The sequence below is a fragment of the Miniopterus natalensis genome, chromosome 2 (genome assembly GCF_054644295.1).
Source record: "Miniopterus natalensis isolate mMinNat1 chromosome 2, mMinNat1.hap1, whole genome shotgun sequence".
NCBI lineage: Eukaryota > Metazoa > Chordata > Mammalia > Chiroptera > Miniopteridae > Miniopterus > Miniopterus natalensis.
In genome coordinates, this window is record NC_142082.1 from 87500042 (window position 1) to 87521358 (window position 21317).

Sequence of the window (21317 nt, forward strand, 5' to 3'; positions counted from 1 at the left end):
TGGGGAACGAAATAACAATGAGGGGCTCTGTGGGTCTCAGGTTCTGGTGGGCAATTGTGCATAATGATTACACTGACATTCCAAAGGTATGTTATCCTAGATGCAAAAAGACAAGACAGGCTCAGTTAAGGTGAAGACTGACCTTTGTGAAGGAAGATACCAGCCTAGGACAGGACTCAACACAATGACCTGCTTTTAGTCAGGAATTTTTATGTTCAGACCATCCTATGTAGTTACTTTCTCTGAGTTTGTAAGGCTCACAATGTAGGCCTCCTCTGGGCTTGTCAAGTTTAGTATGTGGCCCCTTTTTCATTATATATATACACACATATATTCTGCTGAACTCTAATATAGAAGCTATACTTATCAAAATTTTGTGTAGCTATTAACCTGAAAAGGCAATCCACAACCAAGTGAACATAGTGATGAAGTAAAACAATCATCTAGATACCTATTGACAAATCCAATTTTGCTGACATCTGGTCTAAGGTTACTTTTTAAACTTTGTAAGCTCCACTATTTGTCATTACATTTCTTAAGGTAGAGGCTGACTGGGAGCTATTTACCAGTTCAATTTGATTTCCATTTTAACTAGTACATTATCTTTGGCCTTAGGAAAAGACTCCATCAATTTTGTGTTCCCAAAACACAACTCCATGAATACTTTTGAGGCCAAGTAATTCAGAGACAGTTTATTCACAAAGTGCATTATTTACAGTTTCAAATAAGGTCTAATAAACTAGACAGACATTAGAGGTTCAAAAAATATTAGAACTGATGATAGCTATAAAAACCAATAGCAATCTTTTAAAATCATTAAACAAAAATAAAATGCCATTAGTTTATAGGTCTGTGAATATCCTGTCTTCTACCAAAGGAGAAACTGATGCCCACTGACCATGGATTAAGCCTAACATCTTCACATTCTTTACTTTAATTATGAATAAAACCTTTAATAATTTATTGGCTTTTTAATATATAAAATTCAATGAATTCCAAAATAAAAATAAAGTTATCATCCATAAACTCACTACTGTTTATATTTGTTTTCACAAAAGTGTAGCCTTTTGGAAAAACTTACAGAAGTAGATATGGCAAAATGATCTCTTAAAGTACTTTTTTGTCCAGTTAAGCTGATTATTAATCACTTCAAATTTTAATGCAATACCAATCATACCCCCAAATTTCCCAGGCTCCTAATAGATCAACACCAGTCTAAATCCAGAAGACTTAATAATCTATCCGTATTCATTTTAAGTCTAAAAGAGCATCTCATTTCCTAATGAAAAGGTAAGCTACTAAATAATTTTATAGAGCCTCATTTTATTTTTCATGATTAGTCTATTCCCTGTTTTGAGAAAGTCTTTTAAATGTTATCTGAGAAATATTTTAGTTTAGGAATATACTTTTTGTTTAGCTTATATACTGGAAATACTGACAAGCACCTAAAAAAAATACACAATTAGTACAAAAGGAAGAAACAATATTTTACGTCATTCCTTCCCAGTACAATTAAAACTAAGGTTACTAAATGCCAAATTTCATGTAAATATATAATAATTTCCTACTTTGCTTTCTGAAAGATAGCAAATACAAAAATAGTTTAACATTAGGTTTAATGAGGGCAAATGTATTATTAGTCTTGTTTTAACTGGAAAAATGTTAGCCACATTTAGAAAAAAATACACTTACTGAGAATATAAAGAGCCAGATGAAAGAATACCAATTATTCTCCTCATAAGTAGAATACGTCATAAAACTTATTAAACATGCACTTTGTAGAAATGAGTACATTTAAAAAATACTAGTTAATCCGTGGGGAATTCCACATTTGCGTATTAACACAATTGTATCCGTCTTGTAAGGCTTTGGTATTGGTGATTCACAGCCCATCCATCATTTATCTTTCTTCTTTGCTTCATTCTTCTCTAGTTCCTCTGTCTGCTCATCCTTCTCCCCTTTCATGTTTACATTTGCTCCCCCTCTTTGGTTTTCCCCCTTTGAATTATCAGCTATTTTATAGTCTTCAAGGATTGTCTGTCCAGTTTGCTTAGCAGTTTTCTTTACCATTGCTTTGATGCCAATGTTGTCAATATTATAGGCAGTTACACCAACATTGATGGCAGAATCTACTGCATCGTGTGTAGCTTCTCCTGCAGTATGTCCATATCTTTAAAAGAAAGATTAGAGAAAGTACAATGAAATTATAAATTAAGGTCTTCTGAATTACTATTAAATAAGTCACATGGTTAGCATGTTATCCCTCAAAGCAAAATCAAAGGTTAGGCTTCAATTTAATAAATAACTTAAAACACAGGAAAGAATAAAATCACACTATCCTAAGGCTGTATTTTCTCCTTTAGCAAAACTTGTGTATGAAATTAAGCTCCAAGGTTAGCTGAGATTAATGTAATAAAGACTGTTTATGTTGAAGAATAAAATATGAATTATAATAAAGATTGATAATCAGTCATTATTTCCTTTTTTTATCATCCCCTCTGGAAATATGAGAGAATTTCCATTGAAGCAACTGCAGGACACAAAGAATCTGAAGTCATTATAAATGTTCTGAGTTCTACCTTAACTAGACTGGTTAAGTCTTTTAAATTATCAGAATCTGTGTTCGTCTTTAAGCAGAAATTCTTCAACACTGTCTCCCCTCACTCCACCCCACTGTACTCACTGGCCCTCCTGCTGTTCTTTGAATAAATGAAATGAGCTGAATAAATGAAATGAGCATTTCCTACCAAGCACACATGTGCCACCTTGACTTTTGTACTGTCTGGATCTGCCTAGACTACTCTCATCCCAGCTATTCAACATGGCTAACTGCCTCACCTTCAAGTCTGTTATCAATTTTAAACCTATTTAAAATCGCTTTATCCCACATGCCCCACCCCACTGCCAATTACACCCTTCAATTGCTCTTTGTTCTTTTCTGTAACTTACCATCTGCTATATCTATAGAACTTATTTATGCCCACTGTTTTTGTTTTGCTTATTGTCTCACTAGAATATAAACCTGACTAAAAAAAAAGAGACTCTTCACTTTGTTCACTAATGTATCCTAAGCACTCAGAACAGTACCTGACATTCACTATTTGCTGAATAAATGAAATGAGCATTTCCTGCCCTATTCATCTCACAGTTTCTTAAGCATCAAATGTATAGCAAAGTACTTGGGGAATTATCAAGCACTATACAAAAGTAGTTATTACTGCAATAATCAATATATATATTTAATACAATTTCTATGAGAAAAAATAATTTGAGATACTATACAAGAATACTAAAATTTAACCTGTTTTGCTTTACTCTTTACCTTTTTTCAAATACCAGACTTTTAAAGATTTTCTTGTTCATGGGCTTCTCCAAGTAAAGGATTGCTTAAACAAGAAATGACAAAAAGGCAAATTTTTATAATTTTCTCCAGGACATACTGAAGTTTCCTAGGTGCTTTGTGACCTGGACATTTTATATTAACACCAGATCTGTCCTTTGAACTAACACATCCTCTATTACTATTAGCCTGGCCTAGAACAGGTGCTTTGTGATCCTACCAGTTTGTTCATGCTTGATTTTTTTCAATCTCAGTGTTAGAAAAGTGAAGTAATCTACTATGCTCCTGAATGATGATTCCATTTTGTCCTTTGCTATAGCAGAACCTACAATCTGTCAAACTTTACATCTATACCAGTCTTGATTAGGGCTTTCTCCCTAGTTACCAGACAGAAAAGCTTCCTGAAATGCTTCCTGCCAGTCCCTGTTGCTTTGCAATCCCTCAGTATTCCAGAGGATTTGCTGATATTGCAAAACACATCGGCATTCTCCTTGTCAGCCAAGACCCAGTCACAATACTGTCATCAGATGGCAATGGCAAAGACTGAATGAGAAGAAAGGGGCAGCAGCAGTTTCAGCAACAGAAAAGTGACCATAACAATTCTTGGTCAAGCAGCTTTCTCTTAGGGCTTATCTCTCCAGGACTGTAAGCTATAATGAAGTGACATGGTAACTTATGAATCTGGCCACATTTAGTGTTTTTGAGTACAGGAAATCCTCTGCAGATTCATCTTCTTTCACTTTTGAATATTTGGACTGTTCCCTATTCTACCCACTCAGTTTAATACCTCTAAATGCTCTCATAATATTTCTATATGTAACACAATTTTAAATGCTACATTCGTTTTAATAAGGTCCTAAAAAGGGAGTCAGTCTGTGTTGGTGCCCTGATTTTGCTTGTTCTTCTTCCATGCTATCTCCACTTCAGTAGCAATTCCTGTTAATTTGGAAAAATGTGCCAAACTAAGAGTCAGAAAACTAGATTCTAATACCAACTAATGGTATGACCTTAGTGAAGTCTCAACCTCTTTGCACTTCATCAATTTCCTCTTCTTTATCTCATGAGTGGGATATGTTAAAGCACGTTAAAATTCCCATAATACTAAACATTTTTAAAGACCTTGTAAAATAGCTCAGCAGTTGGGTTATTTTTTTTAATATATCCTCACCTATCACCTCTGCTTCCCAATATGTCTTAGAACCAGTATTCCTGGAAGGCATCTGTTATTCTCTTCCTTGATAAATAACCTTATAGATACTATCCATCAGTGCTTTTCTTCATTCAGATTCAAACTACACTGCTGAAAACTCCTAAAAAGCCTATCTCTGGCAAAAATATAAAGCTTATTTTTGATTTGTTACTTTTTAAAAAGTTAATTTTAATTAGAGCTTTTAAAATAGATTTTATATACAGAGTGCTACTACCATACCAATTGAAGAATAAAAAATGAATATAAAGTATGCTCTAAATAAGTCAATGGGGTTCAATTTATAACTTGAATGACATTTTTCAGAACTTTCTCCAGTGCATTCAGTAATGTATACAAAGAGCACATTGGCAGTAATTCTAAATTTCACTAATTATAACAAAATCTCAGTCATAATAACTTTCAAATCTGCCTAAAATTCACTTTGCATACAAACGTCATAACTATTCTCAGAACTATTAACCTTAAAAAATTAAAATAGAAACAGCTTATTAGTCTATCCACCAAACAGACTAATGGCACGTGGACTATGGCCAATTTATGAAGAATGAAGCTGAAGAGTTTAAACTTTATCTTGAAATCAATGGGAATGGCATAACCGAACTTATGTTTTAAAAAGATATCACTCAGGCTGCATTGTGAATTGTAAGGATTTAAGGAAACAAGCTGTGAGCTGGACGAGTTATATTCTAAGGTACTGGTAAAGAGGCTGGAGAAAAAGGGATGAACACCAAAAAAAACCTGGTGACTGAATGATTGTAGTGGTTATGTGGTTGGGACATATAAGCCTGAAGATTAAGAGAAAAGTTAATAAGAAATAGAATTGAGAGTTGCTGGTATATAGGTGGTAACTGTAGTCATAGGTATATATGATATCCAGGAAAAGTAGAAAGGATAGAGCATAGAGTAAACCTTAGAACCAATATTTAACAAATGAGTGTGGAAGACAACAACCTTGAGTAGTAGTTCTAAGACAAAACTGAAAGGTGAGCCCGGCTGGGCGTGGCTCAGTGGTTGAGCATCGACCTAGGATCCAGGCGATCGGGGTTCGATTCCCGGTCAGGGCACATGCCCGGTTACGGGCTCGATCAATGACCCTCTCATCATTGATGTTTCTATCTCTCTCTCCCTCTCCTTTCCTCTCTCTGAAATCAATAAGGATATATTTAAAAAATAAATAAATAAAAGAAAGAAAAGTAAGCTACATGAGATTATACTGGTAAGAGGTTTGTAAACACCAATCTTAGAAAGAATTAAATCTTGGAGAAAGATCAATCAGGAGGAGAGGCTATAGTAAGCATAGATATTATCCATGGAAGTTGAGGGGAAAAACTCTAAGATGTAAAAAAGACATGTCTTTCAAATCTACAGATAACACAAAATGAAGGTTAATATGACACACATCAAAATCTGAAGCCAAAATGAAGAACTTAACGATGAGTCAAAATTAGCAAAGTGGAATTAAGTAAGTGTAAATGTGAAGTTCTTAATTTTAGGTACAAATATCAAAGTGTCCAAAAATAAGATGTAAGTTTAGATTTTCAATAAAAGGATCATTAAAACCATCAAACCAACTTTGATATGGGTCAATAAAATAATAGCTTCTAAAAACATATACTCTTTGTCTTGGGTGCTGCATTTATCAAATGCTAAATGTGATCAAAACAAAGGTGGCAAATCCTGCTGCATTCAATCTGGAATATTAGATTCACTTCTGAGTTCCATATTTTGAAAAGAACGCTGATGAATAAAGGATACGGAAATCATACTGTGTATGAAATTGTTCAAGGAACTGAGAGTATTTAGAAGACAAAAAAATAAGTGAAGGATATAATGATGGTGTCTAAATATTTGTATAGTTACCAACAGAAAAGAGTAAACTGATCCGATATAACTCCTGAGTATGTTATAAAGTACTGGTTTTGGATAATACGGCATCTGCCAAAAGAGTTACCCTCGATGGACTTGAATTTGCCCCTTTACCCAGTGCAAATTTAAGAGGAATTTTAATTAAAATTCACTAAACAAAGCAATAGAACACTATACCTTAAAAGAGTAAATTCCTTATAGGCAAATATTTTTACTAAGTTTATTCTTCACAAATGTGTGTTCTAAGATAAAATATTACTGAGGGGAGAGCAAAAACGAACCTAACTTACTTAAATTATTTTCCTCTAAACAATTTAAAGTGGAAAAAAAGGTGCTTAAAAGTAAATTCAGAAGCTATATAGAACAGTGATGAATTATTTTAGGGATGGGAAACATCCAGCTCTCGGGGGAAATCATTTGGTCTGGCCCTGCCAAAGCCTCACTAAAGAGAAGCAGTTCCAGCCATCTCATCAGGGGTGAGTTAATTAATGTCTGACCAATTATAGCAGGCTAATTTTTAAGTTGATAATTTTGTATGGCACTCGAATGATGTTATAAATATCCAAATGGCCCTTGGCAGAAAAAGGGTTCCCCACCCCTGAATTATTTAGTAGATACTATACTGCAATTAAGTACAGCAGGTTTCAAATTACTTATTGCTTTTCATTGTTCCTGCAGCTCTTCATGTTCCTAAATCTAAAATAAGACAAAAGTATTAATGTAACTGACAAAAATAGTCTTAACGAATAGTTCCTATACATTTACCTAAAAATTTAAGAGTGTAATTAACTATATAGATCCTCAGGTAAACAAACCATTCATAATCAATGAACATGGTCCTGATCCATAATCAAAAGCATAAAAGACATAGAAAATATACTATTCTTAACACAATCTGCTTCTAAATATGTCTAAAAGAAAAAGATAATCCTCTGTATTGGTTTATACCACCAGAAATCAGATTAAGAAAATTTACATAAGGCATGTGTCTTTCTCCTAAGTACAAGGAATAGAATTAAGGAAAATTTAAAATAACTACTGGGAGAGAAATTTATCGTAGGTAATATGAATGCAAATTTTCTTTTATACTATCATCAGTTGGATTAGAGTAGAAAAACATACTTTTTCATAGTATAAATAAATGAAAATTCAAATGTAAATATCAATTTATTACTTTACATTCACACATGTTAATAAATATCAATTTATGCAAATAAACGACAACAAAATTAAATGAAAGAACAACTAGCTCTTCCATTTCTTCAGTGATAAATGACCGGTTTAATACTTGCAGTTTCTTCTCTTAAAAGACAATTTCTAGTTCTGGGCCAGATTATTAATGAGTGCTAAAACAGTATTCCTTGGACAAAACCCTTTATTCCCCCGCTGTCCCATCCATCTTTCCAAGTTTCTATTCAAATCACTGTTAAGATTAAAGTACCCTTATAGTTAGAAATACAAACCTACCTAACTAAATTCCCACTTTCCTGCTTTTTATCACTCCATGGATCTTTGGAGGAAAGGATAAAAAGAATAGCAACACACATCATAACAGAAATAAATTAATTCAGAACCACTGCTAAAATATCCTATTTATCATATTAAGGTTTCTTTATTAAGGACTCAATGTACAAAATCCACACCAAAACCTGTACTTCCTTAGTTATGTGAGGCTTTAAGAAGCTTTAAGAAGGCTCTACTTAATGGTACTTAGGCAAGCATTTTTTTCCTATTGAAGTAGGAAATGGACAAAACCAATAAAGCATTTCCTACATTCTAATACGGCTGCCTAAGTATCTGTGCTAACAAATGATACCGTTAATCTAAAAATAATTCACTTTGGGTCTAAAAGCACTTCTGTCCTTCTGCTCTTGCAACAAAAGAAACTATTTTTCTAATTACAGCTGATCCATCAAAGTAACCTCAGAGGCATAACACAAAGAGTATTCGTCAAAAATCAATGCCACAAGTAGCAAGAACTGAGCAGGGAGACTTGGATTTTACATTTCCATCAAAAGATTCTCAGATCTGCTCTGTATTTTCTTTTCCAAATCTTTTGGTAAAACTGACACTCCAAGATGACGTGCTAAGTTGCTTTAATTCAAAGGTATGCATGCCTCAGACTGAACAAATCAAATCAACATAGGAAACTAAGACAGTATTTCCCAAGCCAGTGGTAATGTACTGTGTTGGGAAGGAATCTAAATACATGCTAGGTAGTGGTAGAAAGTAACTCTAGATACTAAACTTGCACAGATGTCTGGTAGTGGTGGCCATTCTCTATCATCTGTCCACTGCAGACAAAGGACACCTGGCTTACATCCCAGCTCTACTACTTACTGGGGGTATAATCTTTAACAAGGTATTTAACAGCTCTATGCTTTGGCTTCCTCATCTGTAAAATGGAGATAATAGCCTTAAAGATTAAATAATACAGTACCCATGAAAAGCATTAAGTACAATATCTAATACAAAAGTATGAACTCGAATGTTGTCAGTGAGTAGATAATTAACACAAATAACTAGAAGTTGAGAACACCATTAATATTATAAAAACATTAAATATTAAGATCTAAACTAATTCAAAGCTAAGAAAGCAACTCAGGTCCTTTATATATATGAAGACAGAATAAAGAGGTAAAATCAGAAGATCCTGTTTTAAGTCTCATTTTTAATACCAGCACTATTCAGATGAGCTTGGGCAAATCATTAATGTCTGTCCATTCCAATATAAATGTATAGTGGTAGATTCAAATAAGATGTGACAAAATTTAACATTCTTCATACATATACAGAAAGAGCTAATATTAACAAAGTACAACAGTTTAATTATAATTCAGTTTTTCCCATCAAAACTACAGACAAATATCACCCATCAAGAACATGCAGTTAATTAAGTATACAAAAACTCTAGGCTTTTAAAAAATAAATCTATGTTTTTGCATTAATGAACAGATATTTATAACAATTAGTAATAGGCAAAAAAATCACAGTAATTCTATTATTTGCTAAAAATATTTTCCTTACTTGAGAAAAATAGCAAGTGAAAAACGTTATCAGATACTTAATAAAAATAACTACGCAATCATTTTAACTGTTCTGGATTTTACAAATGCTGTAAGACATTTAGTCATTGAAATGATAAAATTCAACTTACTTGTATCTGACAGTTTGTACAGTTTCTGCTGAAACATTGTTAACAATGCATTTAGCAGCACATTCCAATCCCTGCCAGACAGTTGAAAATCCTGCAAATACATTTAAAAGTAAGTAAAACTAGCCCACAGCAAATAGATCTTCCTAGTTTAAATTTCTGGCCTTTAGTTACCTTGAACACTACTTGCTGCTACAACCATAGCGCCATCCAGGGGAGACTTCCCATTTCTGTCTTTTTTAAGAGATTCTGGAACAAGTTTGCTTCCATGCTTCTTGACATGTGGAGCTAGTTCCTTTCCAACACAATTTGCTACAGTGCAAACTCCATCAACTAATATAACCGTAAAAAAACACAAAACTTTAAAAAATATGTATTCTTCCCTTGATTTTACCATTCTTATTTAGCAAAATTCTTATACAAGCATCTAAAGTTGTTTTACTGCATGTTACCATTTCTGTTTAAGGATAAGAACCAAGACTGGCTATTTTTTAAACAAAGTCTATTGTTTGGTTTAAGGATATGTCTGCAGAGCCTATTGATGTTTTTAATCCTGCCTCAAATATATGTTCTTTTTGGCAATTTGCTTAAAAGAAAATGATCTATCTTTTCTATCTGATTGCTGCAATATAAGATGGGTAGCTCCACCTTTCAGGTTTTCCATCTAAGGGTATTTGTATTTTTCCTCCATATCAGCAAGTATCTCACTGAAATAGTAATAAAATATTTAAGTCTACATAAAAGTAAACAAACCAAAATCTGATTCAAAAGAAAACTAGATACCAAAAAGATAATCTTACAAAATTTAAAGATAATCCATTAAGAAGCTATCTAACCATCTTAAAATACCATACTTTAGAGCTGTCAAAGGAAAAGGGGTTAGAAGCATAGTGCTTGGGAAGGCTGACACCAGAATCACTAAATCAGCTTTACTGAAACAATATACTGTATCCCTTTTCTTTTAACCCTCAACTACCATGCAGTGAATAGTCCTTAAAAGAAGTGTAATATTCAAGGACAGCAAACACATATTCAGGACCATTCCTTTTCCAAGGCACAGACGCTCTCCTCTCCAACATAATCAAAACAACTTTAACCAGTGTTTCTCATCCTCTCTATATGCAAGTAAGAATCACCTAGGGATCGCATAAAAATGCAGTAGATATGCCAACTTCAGAAATATTGTTAAGGCTTTCTGACAGGTTGATGTTGCTGCTCTACAGATTCTACTATGAGTTGGAAGGTGAAACTGTTTTGTCCTAATTATTTACTCTTAAAGTTAAACCATCTAAACTGAGCATTCATATTAATTTGATTCTTTTTCATTTAACTGAAAAGAAGTAAAGACATCTCAAGTTACTTTACCCAGGAACTGACTGACTTTCGCTGCTCCTCCTGTAGCCTGCTTTGCTATATGAAGTCCCCTGGTCACAGCTGGACTAACTTCCACTGGTTTTTCCTCTGGTTGAATCCGTTCTCGGAGTTTAGAGGCACCTTTCTGGATTGCTTTGCCAGTAAATTCAGCACCTTTGACTAAACTCCAACTTACCCAGGAAGCACCTTTTAAAAGAAAATTTTGAAGCACATAATATTATAGGCTGATTGTTCCTTTAAACCCTTTAACTAACTGATAAGCAGGAAAAAATCCAAGGAGTTCAAATATCAGATTCCAAACATGCCATTCAAGCCAACTTTGCACTTACAGTTTTCTGCCTGGAATATAGACATATTCTAAGTAAATTCATCTTTAATATTTATATCATATATCACTCAATAAGAGTTCTGTAGCACTCTTTGTTGCCACTACAACTTGTAGGTCTCTCTGCATACCACAATATACTATTGTTAGGGACTAATTTGGGGTTGTGGTTCCATTAAGATAGTACTTGGCTAGAGGACCTAGGTATCCTTGTTCTTTTTGCCTTAGTCCAGGCACCACATTCTCCCCATTGAGTCCTTTAGGGTGACAGACACAAAGAATGCTAACTGGAAACCAAGGAACCTATATCTCAAACACCAAGGCAGAACTCTTGCTTACTTGCTTTAGCCTAAAGGCATAAGGCAGGGGGTCCTGTTCCTCCCTCAATCCTAAACCCAAACCTCTGGGTCTCAGCACTTTTTAGCTTGCAACATAAATCTGAATGACAAAGACATGAAAACACCCAAGGAATGCATGAGAAGAAATACCTAGAGAAGAAAATTGAGAGGCCTAGATGGTATAACCATATCTCATGAGAGTAGGTTCTCGTCCTTTGCTTTGCTTGGGTTTCTTGTACAGAAAGAGGCTGTCAGAGAGAAAGCAGGATGCCAGAAACTTCTCTAGTGAAAAGGCTCCCAAGGGGCATGTGGCGAAAGAAGTGGGAAGGAAATGGGAGAAGCAAGATAAGATACACAAGGAGAAAGGTTCCCCCTAAGAGGGGGAGGAAAGTGTTACCCTGCCCTGAAGAGAGCTTATCATTTTAACTATTTCCTTTTTGGCAATACCCTGAAACAAGTTTTTAAAACTGCACATATAAAATACTTAAGTATCTTCTCCCAAGGTCTGTGGCATGGCTCTTACATAATTACTTCAACCTATGAGTGAGCAAGTATCCAGTGATCATGTGAAATCCACACCTATTTAAAAGTGCTAGCAATGAAAAGTGCCAAGTATAAATGATTAGAAAAACTGATGAGTTTCAGTCAACATGTCTACCTCCAGTTCCAACCCTGCTACCACTGTCCTACCCTTGGCGGAGAGGATCAGGTCTCAAACCCAGGCAAACAGGTTCCATCCATGAATTACCGTAACAATAAAGGGACTGAAGATGTCTATTCAAAAAATAATTATGTGTTTCTAGAGTTAAGTTATAGATTGAAAAGTTTTAAGAAGTAAAAAACAGCTGAACGTGAAAAAGGAAGAGTGAGATACCATAAAATAAATGATAACGAAACAAAGGAGAGCCCAAGGAGACTGAACAGCTACAATGAAACTCTTTAACAAATGAGGGATGAAGTCGATTGATGACTGAGAAAAATAAATGGAAATGAGATAAATGAAAAGTCATAGGACTAATTATGAGAAATACTAGATGCAAGTTATAAACAAGCCATTACCGTGGAAGAGCATAATAGAGTAGTAAATACGTTAAAACTGTAGACATTGCAATAGAAGATAAGGAAATGTAGCATTTCATTGGTAGCCATTAAGAGCTTTTAAATGGCATGTGTAATGCCAGATATACATTTAATCTATCCATGTTCACATCCTATGCACCCAGTTTATGCTGAGAGATACCAGGCCATGAATGTTTGCTAAATAAATGAGAGGTTCAGTCTATTATCACCAATCCTCTACCTCCTCCCAAATTAGCTTATTAGACTCTATTCCATCTAAAATGTTTGGCAGTTGCCTTCTTAAAATGTAACTCTAGACTTCTCAAGCCAATATTTTACACAGGTAAATTTTAAGCAGTTATTTTATTTTTCAGCTTTTACATTCATAAAAGACTGTAAATTTTACTGATTTTACTCATCCTTTGACAGGTGAACAGGAATCAATCTTGGGCTATGGTGAATGAACTCAATTTAGATACCTGATTACTCATCTTTGTACAGAGCCTGCATGAGTCAGATAGAATACTTTCTTGACAAATCAGATAATTTTCCCTGGGGTAAATCTTCAGTATTTTCTGCACCTTTCTTTGCTACTTGTGCCTTAAGTATTTGGTGAGCTAGTGTTTTTTCATTCTACTTATTAAAAAGCACATAAGGAGACATATACTCTAACTGACATTTAAATGATTTTAATGTGAGCAACTGTTAGGGGTCTTCCTAGATCTCCTAAGAGTATAGTATGAAAAGGAAAAGAGTTACAAGCCTGAAGACACTGAGAGTTATTTTGAAAGCTCTAAAGAGATCACTCCCCAAGATTAGATGGTTCTAAAGATGCTTCACCTCCTTGAGTAGAACCAGTCTGTAGAATCTGTGTGGTACCTAGGAGGCCTAAGACATTGTGGTAGGTGATATTTTCCAAAGATGTCCAAAAACAGTGTCTTCTTATTCCCACCTGTTCTTTCAACATGATCTTGACATTCTTCCCATTGAGAAGTGGGGTCTATGTCTTATCCCCTTGAATCTAAGCAGGCTTCTTACTTGCTTGTAATGAGTGATGTGGAAATTTACAAAGAGTATGTCAGGGTAATGCAGCTTCTGCCTGTTTGCTGGACCATTCACACTTGGAACTGAGTTACCACATATACCAGACTACCTTAAGGCCATCATACTGAAAAAGTCAAGCTGAATGGATAGGCCACGTGCACACACTCCATTTGTCAGTTCTAGATTTTGAGTTCTCCTAGCCCAGGTGTCAGATGTGTACGTGAAGGAGCTTTAGGTGATTCCAGCCCCCCAGCTATTGTTACTAGTCAGCCAGAGTCTTCCTAGCTGAGGCCCTGACATCATGAAGCAGATACAAGCCATCCCTGGCCCACAGAATTCCTAAGCATAAACAAATGTTTCTCGTTTCATGAGATTAAGTTTGGGATAGTCTGTTACACACTAATAGTAAGTGGATAATCTTATAGCAGTATAAACTCAAAAGACTTAAGAAAATAAGCTTTGAATGTAATTATCTACAGGTGTGAATACAGGCACACATGACTATTGACCTAATAACAGCTTAGCAGCCTATAAAGGTAAGGGGCAGGGTAGTAAGAATAAAGGTTTTTCTTTACAATTTCTTTGAAAATCTCTTTCAAGGATCAATTTTAACTGTTACAATTATAACTTAAAGAACTGGCTTTATCTTTCCTTCTTATCTCAAGCAGCATTTTGACACTGGGCAAAATAATTTGTTAGCTCCCAACTAACTGGTTCTTTTTCACTTATTTTAGCTTGTTGGTTTTTCATGTTGATTTCCTCTGCTTTAAACACCTTTATTAGTTTAATGAATTTTTACTACAGATGGAAACCTATATTGATAAGTCCTTTAAATGACTGGTGCAGGTCCCTTTACTGAGTCATGAATTTGGGTTACTGAATAGTAACTGGCAATGTTTTTTAAAACTAAAATAGGTGGTCTAAATCTGAGAGCTACTACAGTTGAAAAGCTAAAATATTAATTAAAGAAAGATATATATCAGTAATAACCATTCAAGTTTTAAAATAATTGATCTGAAGCCCTTTCTAACCATAATTAAATAGCAGGGCCTACTTCCAAAACAGCTTGGCTGTAATCCTCAGATCTTCTCATGCTTGCATTGCTCTGTGGTTAGGGAGTGCTGCTTTGTTTCCAAAGACAGACGAATATCTTACCATTTTTTGGTTGTGTAGAGGGAAGAAGGGGAGAAAATAAAAGGATTAAGGGGAAATTTCAAAGGGAAATGGAAAATAACTAATTTCACGTTCAAAACTATTTGAGAGTTTGGAGATTCCTAAAGCCTTTCACTATCAATTTTCCTAAGAGTAAAAGAGAACAGACCAAGAACTTACACCTATATGACAATATGTTCCTTTTATTTTTGTCTAAGTGTTTATAAACTGACCATTTATAACCAAAATATAAAATGTTATCTTTCTAAATATTCTCTTATGGGTCCCAAAGGTTTCACAGTAAAGGGGAAAAAGTTAGCATTACTGTAATACCTGACAAAATGTTTTGAGCCACTTTCTCACTCCATTCAGGTAATTCCTTTGCTTTTTCTTCTGCAACTGGCTCATAGGGTACCATATGACTCAGATTAACTTCTTCACTTGAAGTACCTTTAGCCTAAATAGTAAACATGTTTCAAATGTGAAACAGTAAAGTACTAAGAGGGGGAAAAATTATAAGCCTTATGTAATAAAATATTAAGCCAACAAATACTCCATATAATTAACGAAAATATCTCCGGCTAACCTAGTTACCAGTACATTTTATAGCATAAGGTGAAATACCATAAAGATAAAAACTATGGTCTTATATACAGTCCCAGTGGTAAGATTTAAATACCAACATATCTCCAATACAGCATCTATCAAATCATATTTAAAATGACATTTTTCTTTCCTTGAAGAGACTATGAGTTCCTTCATATTGCTATCACCCCCTAGATATTAGCATGCACACAGTACTCAGTGAGATTAGGAGATTTGTTAAATGAGGAAGATGTATCCAAATAAACTGGTTTTGACAAAACCCAAGTAAAAGCAAGTAAAAAATATATAAACACAGAACAACCTGACATTCCATTCGAACAGAAATGGGAACAGATATACCTGTAATTTGCTAATTGAATAGTTATTATGAGAGCTAGAGCCAACACTCAAAATCTCAAAACTAAATTTATTCATTTCAAGAGCTTAGGAGCAGGCTAACTCAGACCTTATAATTTGAAAATCAAACTTCCCAACAGAAATCAAAGAGAACTTCACTTAAAATATAAAACATTAAAAACAAAACAAAAACTTCTACAAGGGGGAAAAGCCACTCATAAGTAAAAACTAAATACAAATTTAAGAAAATATTTGACAATGGGCCAGTATCTGTAAAATATATATAGCTCCTAGAAACTGAGAAGAAAAAGACTAGGAACTCAGTAATAAAAATGGATAAAGGACATTAACAGACATCATAGAGAAAACAAAATTTAAGGAACCCTTAAGCAGATACTCAACATCACTCATAATAAAATTGCAAATTAAGATATTCCAATATACCATTTCTCATCTATCAGACTGCCAAAATACAGAAATGCTGACCACCAAACTCTGTTGACCAGGCTATGGGAAAAGGTACTTTCATACACTGCTGGTGGGAGTGCTCAACAGTATAATCCTTAGGGAGGGCAACTTAGCAAAATCTATCAAAATTACAAATGCATTTATCTTGTGACTCAGTAACCTCACTTCTACAAATTTGTCTGATGAATTACCTACAAATGTATAAATCAATAGATTTACAGTTATTCACCGAAGTATTGTTTATAATAGCAAAAAACTGGAATCATGCCAAATACCTGTTAACAAAAAATTGGTAAAAGAAATTATGACATATTCACACAATGAAATACATAGTAGCTGGGAAAAAAATTGAGGAAGTTCTCTATTTATTGACGTGGAATGATCCCCCCAATTTTTTATCAAATAAAAAAACACAGGACACTCTATATGATGTTACCTTTTGTAAAGAGAGGGTGAGAAATAGTAAGCTTTATGTGCTTTTATTTGCCTCAAGAAACCCAGTGAAAAAATACAAGATCCTAATAAATGTGACTGCCTACAGTGGCAGTGAACTGTTGTGGACATGGACAAAGGTGAGGGTAAAGCTGTTCAATGCTTTTTATATAATTTGATTTTTTTAACCAAGATATTAAATTTTTTATTTTATTTATTTATATTTTAAATATTTTTCATTGATTTCAGAGAGAGGGAGGGGGGAGAGAGAGGGAGAAAAACATGAATGAGACAGAAACATCAATCGGCTGCCTCCTGCACAGTCCCTACTGGGGGATCAAGCCTGCAACCTGGGCATGTGTTCTGGTCAGAATCAAACCAGCAACCTCCTGGTGTATGAGCCTACGTTCAACTAATTGAGCCACACTGGCTGGGCAATATTAAATTTTTAAAAAATGAAGTTCTAACTTATGTGGAAAAATTTCCAAGTGTACTGTGAAGTAAAAAGCAAGGAGCAAAATAGTGTATCTTACATTCCGCCATTTGTAGTAAAGATTATACATATGTGCATGTATATATATATATCCCCATGAAATAAATATGTATATAAATATGTATTTTAATACGCATAAAGTATATCTGGAAAAATAAGAAGCTAATAACAATGTAGAGCTGGGAGCTAGGAGGATGGGGGACAGGAAGGAGAGGCAAACTTGCTTTTCACTTATGTATCTTTTTTTACCTTTTGAATTTAGTTGGGTTTTTTGGTGCATTAACTTAAAAAATTTTTTTTTTAATAAATATATTTCTTGGAACCACTCTGGACTCCCAATGTCCTCATAAAACTAGTCTAAGATGTTCAATATAAACCACAGTGACACTTTTCAAGTAAATATAGAATATTCACCTGACAATCATTAATTCCAAAGATATTATTGAGCACTTACAATATGGAATACAACAGTAAACAATACCAAATTGCTTATAATTCAATACTCACACAATGCTATTTTCTTTCTTTATACATTTGTTTATATTACTACTTCTGCCTATAATACCCTTCAACCTGCTATTTATACGGCCAACTCTTCATCTTTCAGGACTAATCTTAGCCATCATGTCCTCTAGGAGGAGCCTCTTGACTGCTCCTCACATCAGCAATATGCCCACACTTTTTTCTGAGGCCAGGTAATACATTAGATAGAAGGTACAACCTAGCTTTCTATACAGTCTATGTACCTTCATCTAATAATCTCACAAGATAGAAATGATCTCTTTGCTAACGGGTCCTTTCCACTAGATGGTCAATTCCTTGAGATGAGAAATTTAAACTTTTCCAGCTATGCTCAGCATTCTAGCACTTACTACTTACTAACTCTAATCCAGATTTATCATTTATAGCATACCATATACTCAGAATCTAAGAAATAAAAGAATAAACTACTAAGTAACTACAAAATATGTTAAATTACCCATCCTGTCTTGTTGACTATCCATTAAGAACTAAGGAATGGAATAAAAATGGCAGTTTTGCCCGGCCAGTGTGGCTCAGTGGCTAAGCATCAACCTATGATCCAGGAGATCCTGGTTTGATTCCCAGTCAGGGCACATGCCCGGGTTTTGGGCTCGATCCCCAGTGGGGGGCATGCAGGAGGGAGACAGCTGATCAATAACTCATCATTGATGTTTTTTTTCTCTCTCTTTCTCTCTTCCCCCCTCTCCCTTCCTCTCTCTGAAAAAGATATATTAAAAAAAAAAATGGCAGTCTAAGAAAAAGCATACCTAGCCCCAAGATCCTGGTGTACATAAGAAGGTGGAGAACAACACAAAACAAAAAAGTACGTGCATTATTAAGGTAAATATAAAAATCTTTCAAATAGTTGCAAAAAAAAAAAACCTATCCCTCAAAACATGGAATATCTTTTAAAACACTTTAACAAACACTTGGAAAGGGAAATATTAAAGCTGCTAATTATGTTTACTAATGATCACTCTGTGACTCCATGAGTTGTTTTTTTTTAGTAAATGGGGATAAGATCTTAAAATAATTGAAACTGGTTAAAGGTACCTTCAATTAGAACACACACACACACCTCATTGGTCTTTTTCTTACCTTTTTACCCCGTTTTCCTTTATGACGTACATCTTTACTGTCTTGGTCCACTGAAGGACCCAACTGTCTCACATCAGAGCCAGTGGCTTCCTTTAGTTGGTCAGAGGGGCATCTTGCTCTACCAGGGATTTGGAATTCATTTTCTCCTTCAGCCCGGTTCCAGTTCGCCTAGGAAGTAAAGGACTAAGCTTAGATGAAATATGACTTTTCCCAGGTGACCTTCCTCTAAGCTACAGTACAGTGTTCTAATAATATAAGTCTCATTTTAAATAGTTACTTTTGTTTGTCTTTCCCCTATACTTCAGTTTTATCTCATCGCCAAACCTCAAACCTTTGAGTTCATTAGTTTATAGCGTACAAACCTAAGCGAAATTTCAAAAGACAAAGAATTAAAAACTTACAGCAATTTGTTGGTGGTATAAGCTATCATTCAGTCAAATGCAGCTACATTTGAATTTAATTATATAATAATTAGTAAGTTTTAGGGAACATATGTAAGACTAAGTAAGTTTAAAGGCAATTAACAAAACTCATGTCCAGTTTATATACTCTGCATTGTTGGAAAACTGTTGATTTTTTTTTCCAATTAATACTAAAGGTATTCTGCTAGCATACACTTTGCTGAATGAATACTTAAGAGTAAAAAAGATAGGTCAAAATTATTGCTACAACTAATTTTTATTTACAGCTGGAGTTTTGGGAAAACAGAGCAAACTGAAAACAACATGCAACCAAAAAATGGAACTCAAAAAAGAAGTATATATATATATATAACCTAAAAATCAGTTTAATTTCTTTCCTAAAGTCCCAGTAATATAGGTCCAATGAATGTAGGGGTGAAAGGAAAAACAGCTCCATGATAGGTCTGGAGTACTAAAGAATGTCACTTCATTCTGCCAGTAAACAGTAAAGCTAGTAAGACTTACCCTCATATATATTTCACCATGTTCCTGCCTATATGTGGGTTTTCTTCAATAAATACTGTAAATGTACTTCTGGTCAAGATGGTGGAGTAGGCAAAAGCTGTGTTTGCCTCATCTCATGCCCACATCAAAATTACAACTAAATTGCCCATGGCAGTGTTGCTAAGCGGTTAGAGCATCAGTTCATGCACTGTGGGGTCTCTGGTTTGGTTCCCGGTCAAGGACAAGTACCTAGGTTGCAAGTTTGATCCCTGGCCCCATTTGGCGCACGTGCAGGAGGCAACAAATTGATGTGTCTCTCTCACATCGATGTTTCTCTCTCTCTTCCCTGCTCACTTCCACTTTCTCTGAAAATCAATGGAAAAAATTGCTCATGTGAGGATTAAAAAAAAAAAAATTACAACTAAATTATATAACAGCCCTAGCTAGTTTTGCTCAGTGGTTAGAGCATCGGACTTTGGACTGAAGGGTCCCAGTTCAATTCTGGCCAAGGACATGTACCTCAATTGCAGGCTCAATTCCCAGCCTGGTCCAGAGCGAGCTGGAGGCAACCAATCGATGTGTTTCTCTCACATCGATGTTTCTCTCTCTTTCTCTCTCTCCCTTCCACTCTCTCTGAAAATCAATGGAAAAAATATCCTTGGGTGAGGATAAAAACAAACAAATAAATAAATAAACAAATAAATAATAGAACAACCAACTTGAGAACCACCTGAAGACTAGCTGAACAGAACGCCTATAACTAAGGATATAAAGAAGACATGTCAAGACTGGTAAAATGGGCAGAGACTCAAAATGGGCTGGTCCCACACTCACATGTGGTGGTTGAAAAACAGGAGGCATATCTCAGGTGTGGAGGCTACCCCTGAGGAGCAAAGAGTCCCCACAACAGCTGGCTATGAAAATCAGTGGAGATTAGATCCAGGCATGCTTTTAAAGTGCCTGGGTACAGACTCACTCACAAACATTTGCCCTAAGCTCCAACAAAGGGGCAACAGCTTGACAAACACCAGGAACATAATATAGGGAAGAACTGAATTGTCTGGCTTCAGAACGAGGGCTGGAAGGACAGCTTTCTCCCAGATAGAAGTGCTGGCAGGGTGCCATTGTTCCTTAGTTTAGCCCTCCCCTCAACCGTTGAGCACCATATCTAAGTCTCTATTAACCCAAATAACATCTTTCTCCCCCAACACTCATGATTCGCTGAGATCCTGCCCCACCCAACTCATGCACCTCTTTACTCTCTTTCAGCAGCTGTTCTACACAGGCAACTGGCCTCTGCCTATACTGCAAACTTCCCTAAAATCTCTCAAAAGTCCACAAGCCTCAAATAAACAGCAAATGGCCTCAGCATGCCCTGTACCTCTTGCTAAGTGGCCCCAAGCCTGGCACTGGTGGCAGCCAGCCTCAGTTCCCAGTATAGACTTTCCCAGGCTCCTCCCAAACCCAAACACAGGCAGCTACCAATAGCAGATAACTATGTAGCTCCTACCAGGTAGCCCTGGACTGAGCGCAAGCAGCAGCTGACTTTGGCAAATACCAGAGTACCCCCCAAGAGAACCAACACATCTGGTGGC

General features: G+C 35.2%; 1 protein-coding gene across 3 annotated transcripts in view; it reads right to left on the minus strand.

The window, feature by feature from the left end:
• Positions 1–677: 677 nt before the first annotated feature.
• The window catches only part of SPART (spartin), a 39330-nt gene continuing 18690 nt past the window's right edge, over positions 678–21317 (minus strand). For 2 of the 3 annotated variants that reach the window (XM_016197261.2, XM_016197262.2), the window contains exons 4-9: positions 18818–18985; positions 15196–15319; positions 10936–11130; positions 9745–9903; positions 9574–9664; positions 678–2170 (exon numbers count right to left, since the gene is read on the minus strand). In XM_016197261.2, the coding sequence (XP_016052747.1) occupies positions 1897–2170; positions 9574–9664; positions 9745–9903; positions 10936–11130; positions 15196–15319; positions 18818–18985 (1011 nt within the window). In that variant the 3' untranslated portion in view covers positions 678–1896. The remainder of the gene's footprint in view (positions 2171–9573; positions 9665–9744; positions 9904–10935; positions 11131–15195; positions 15320–18817; positions 18986–21317) is intronic. The other variant, XM_016197263.2, reaches the window with a different exon arrangement.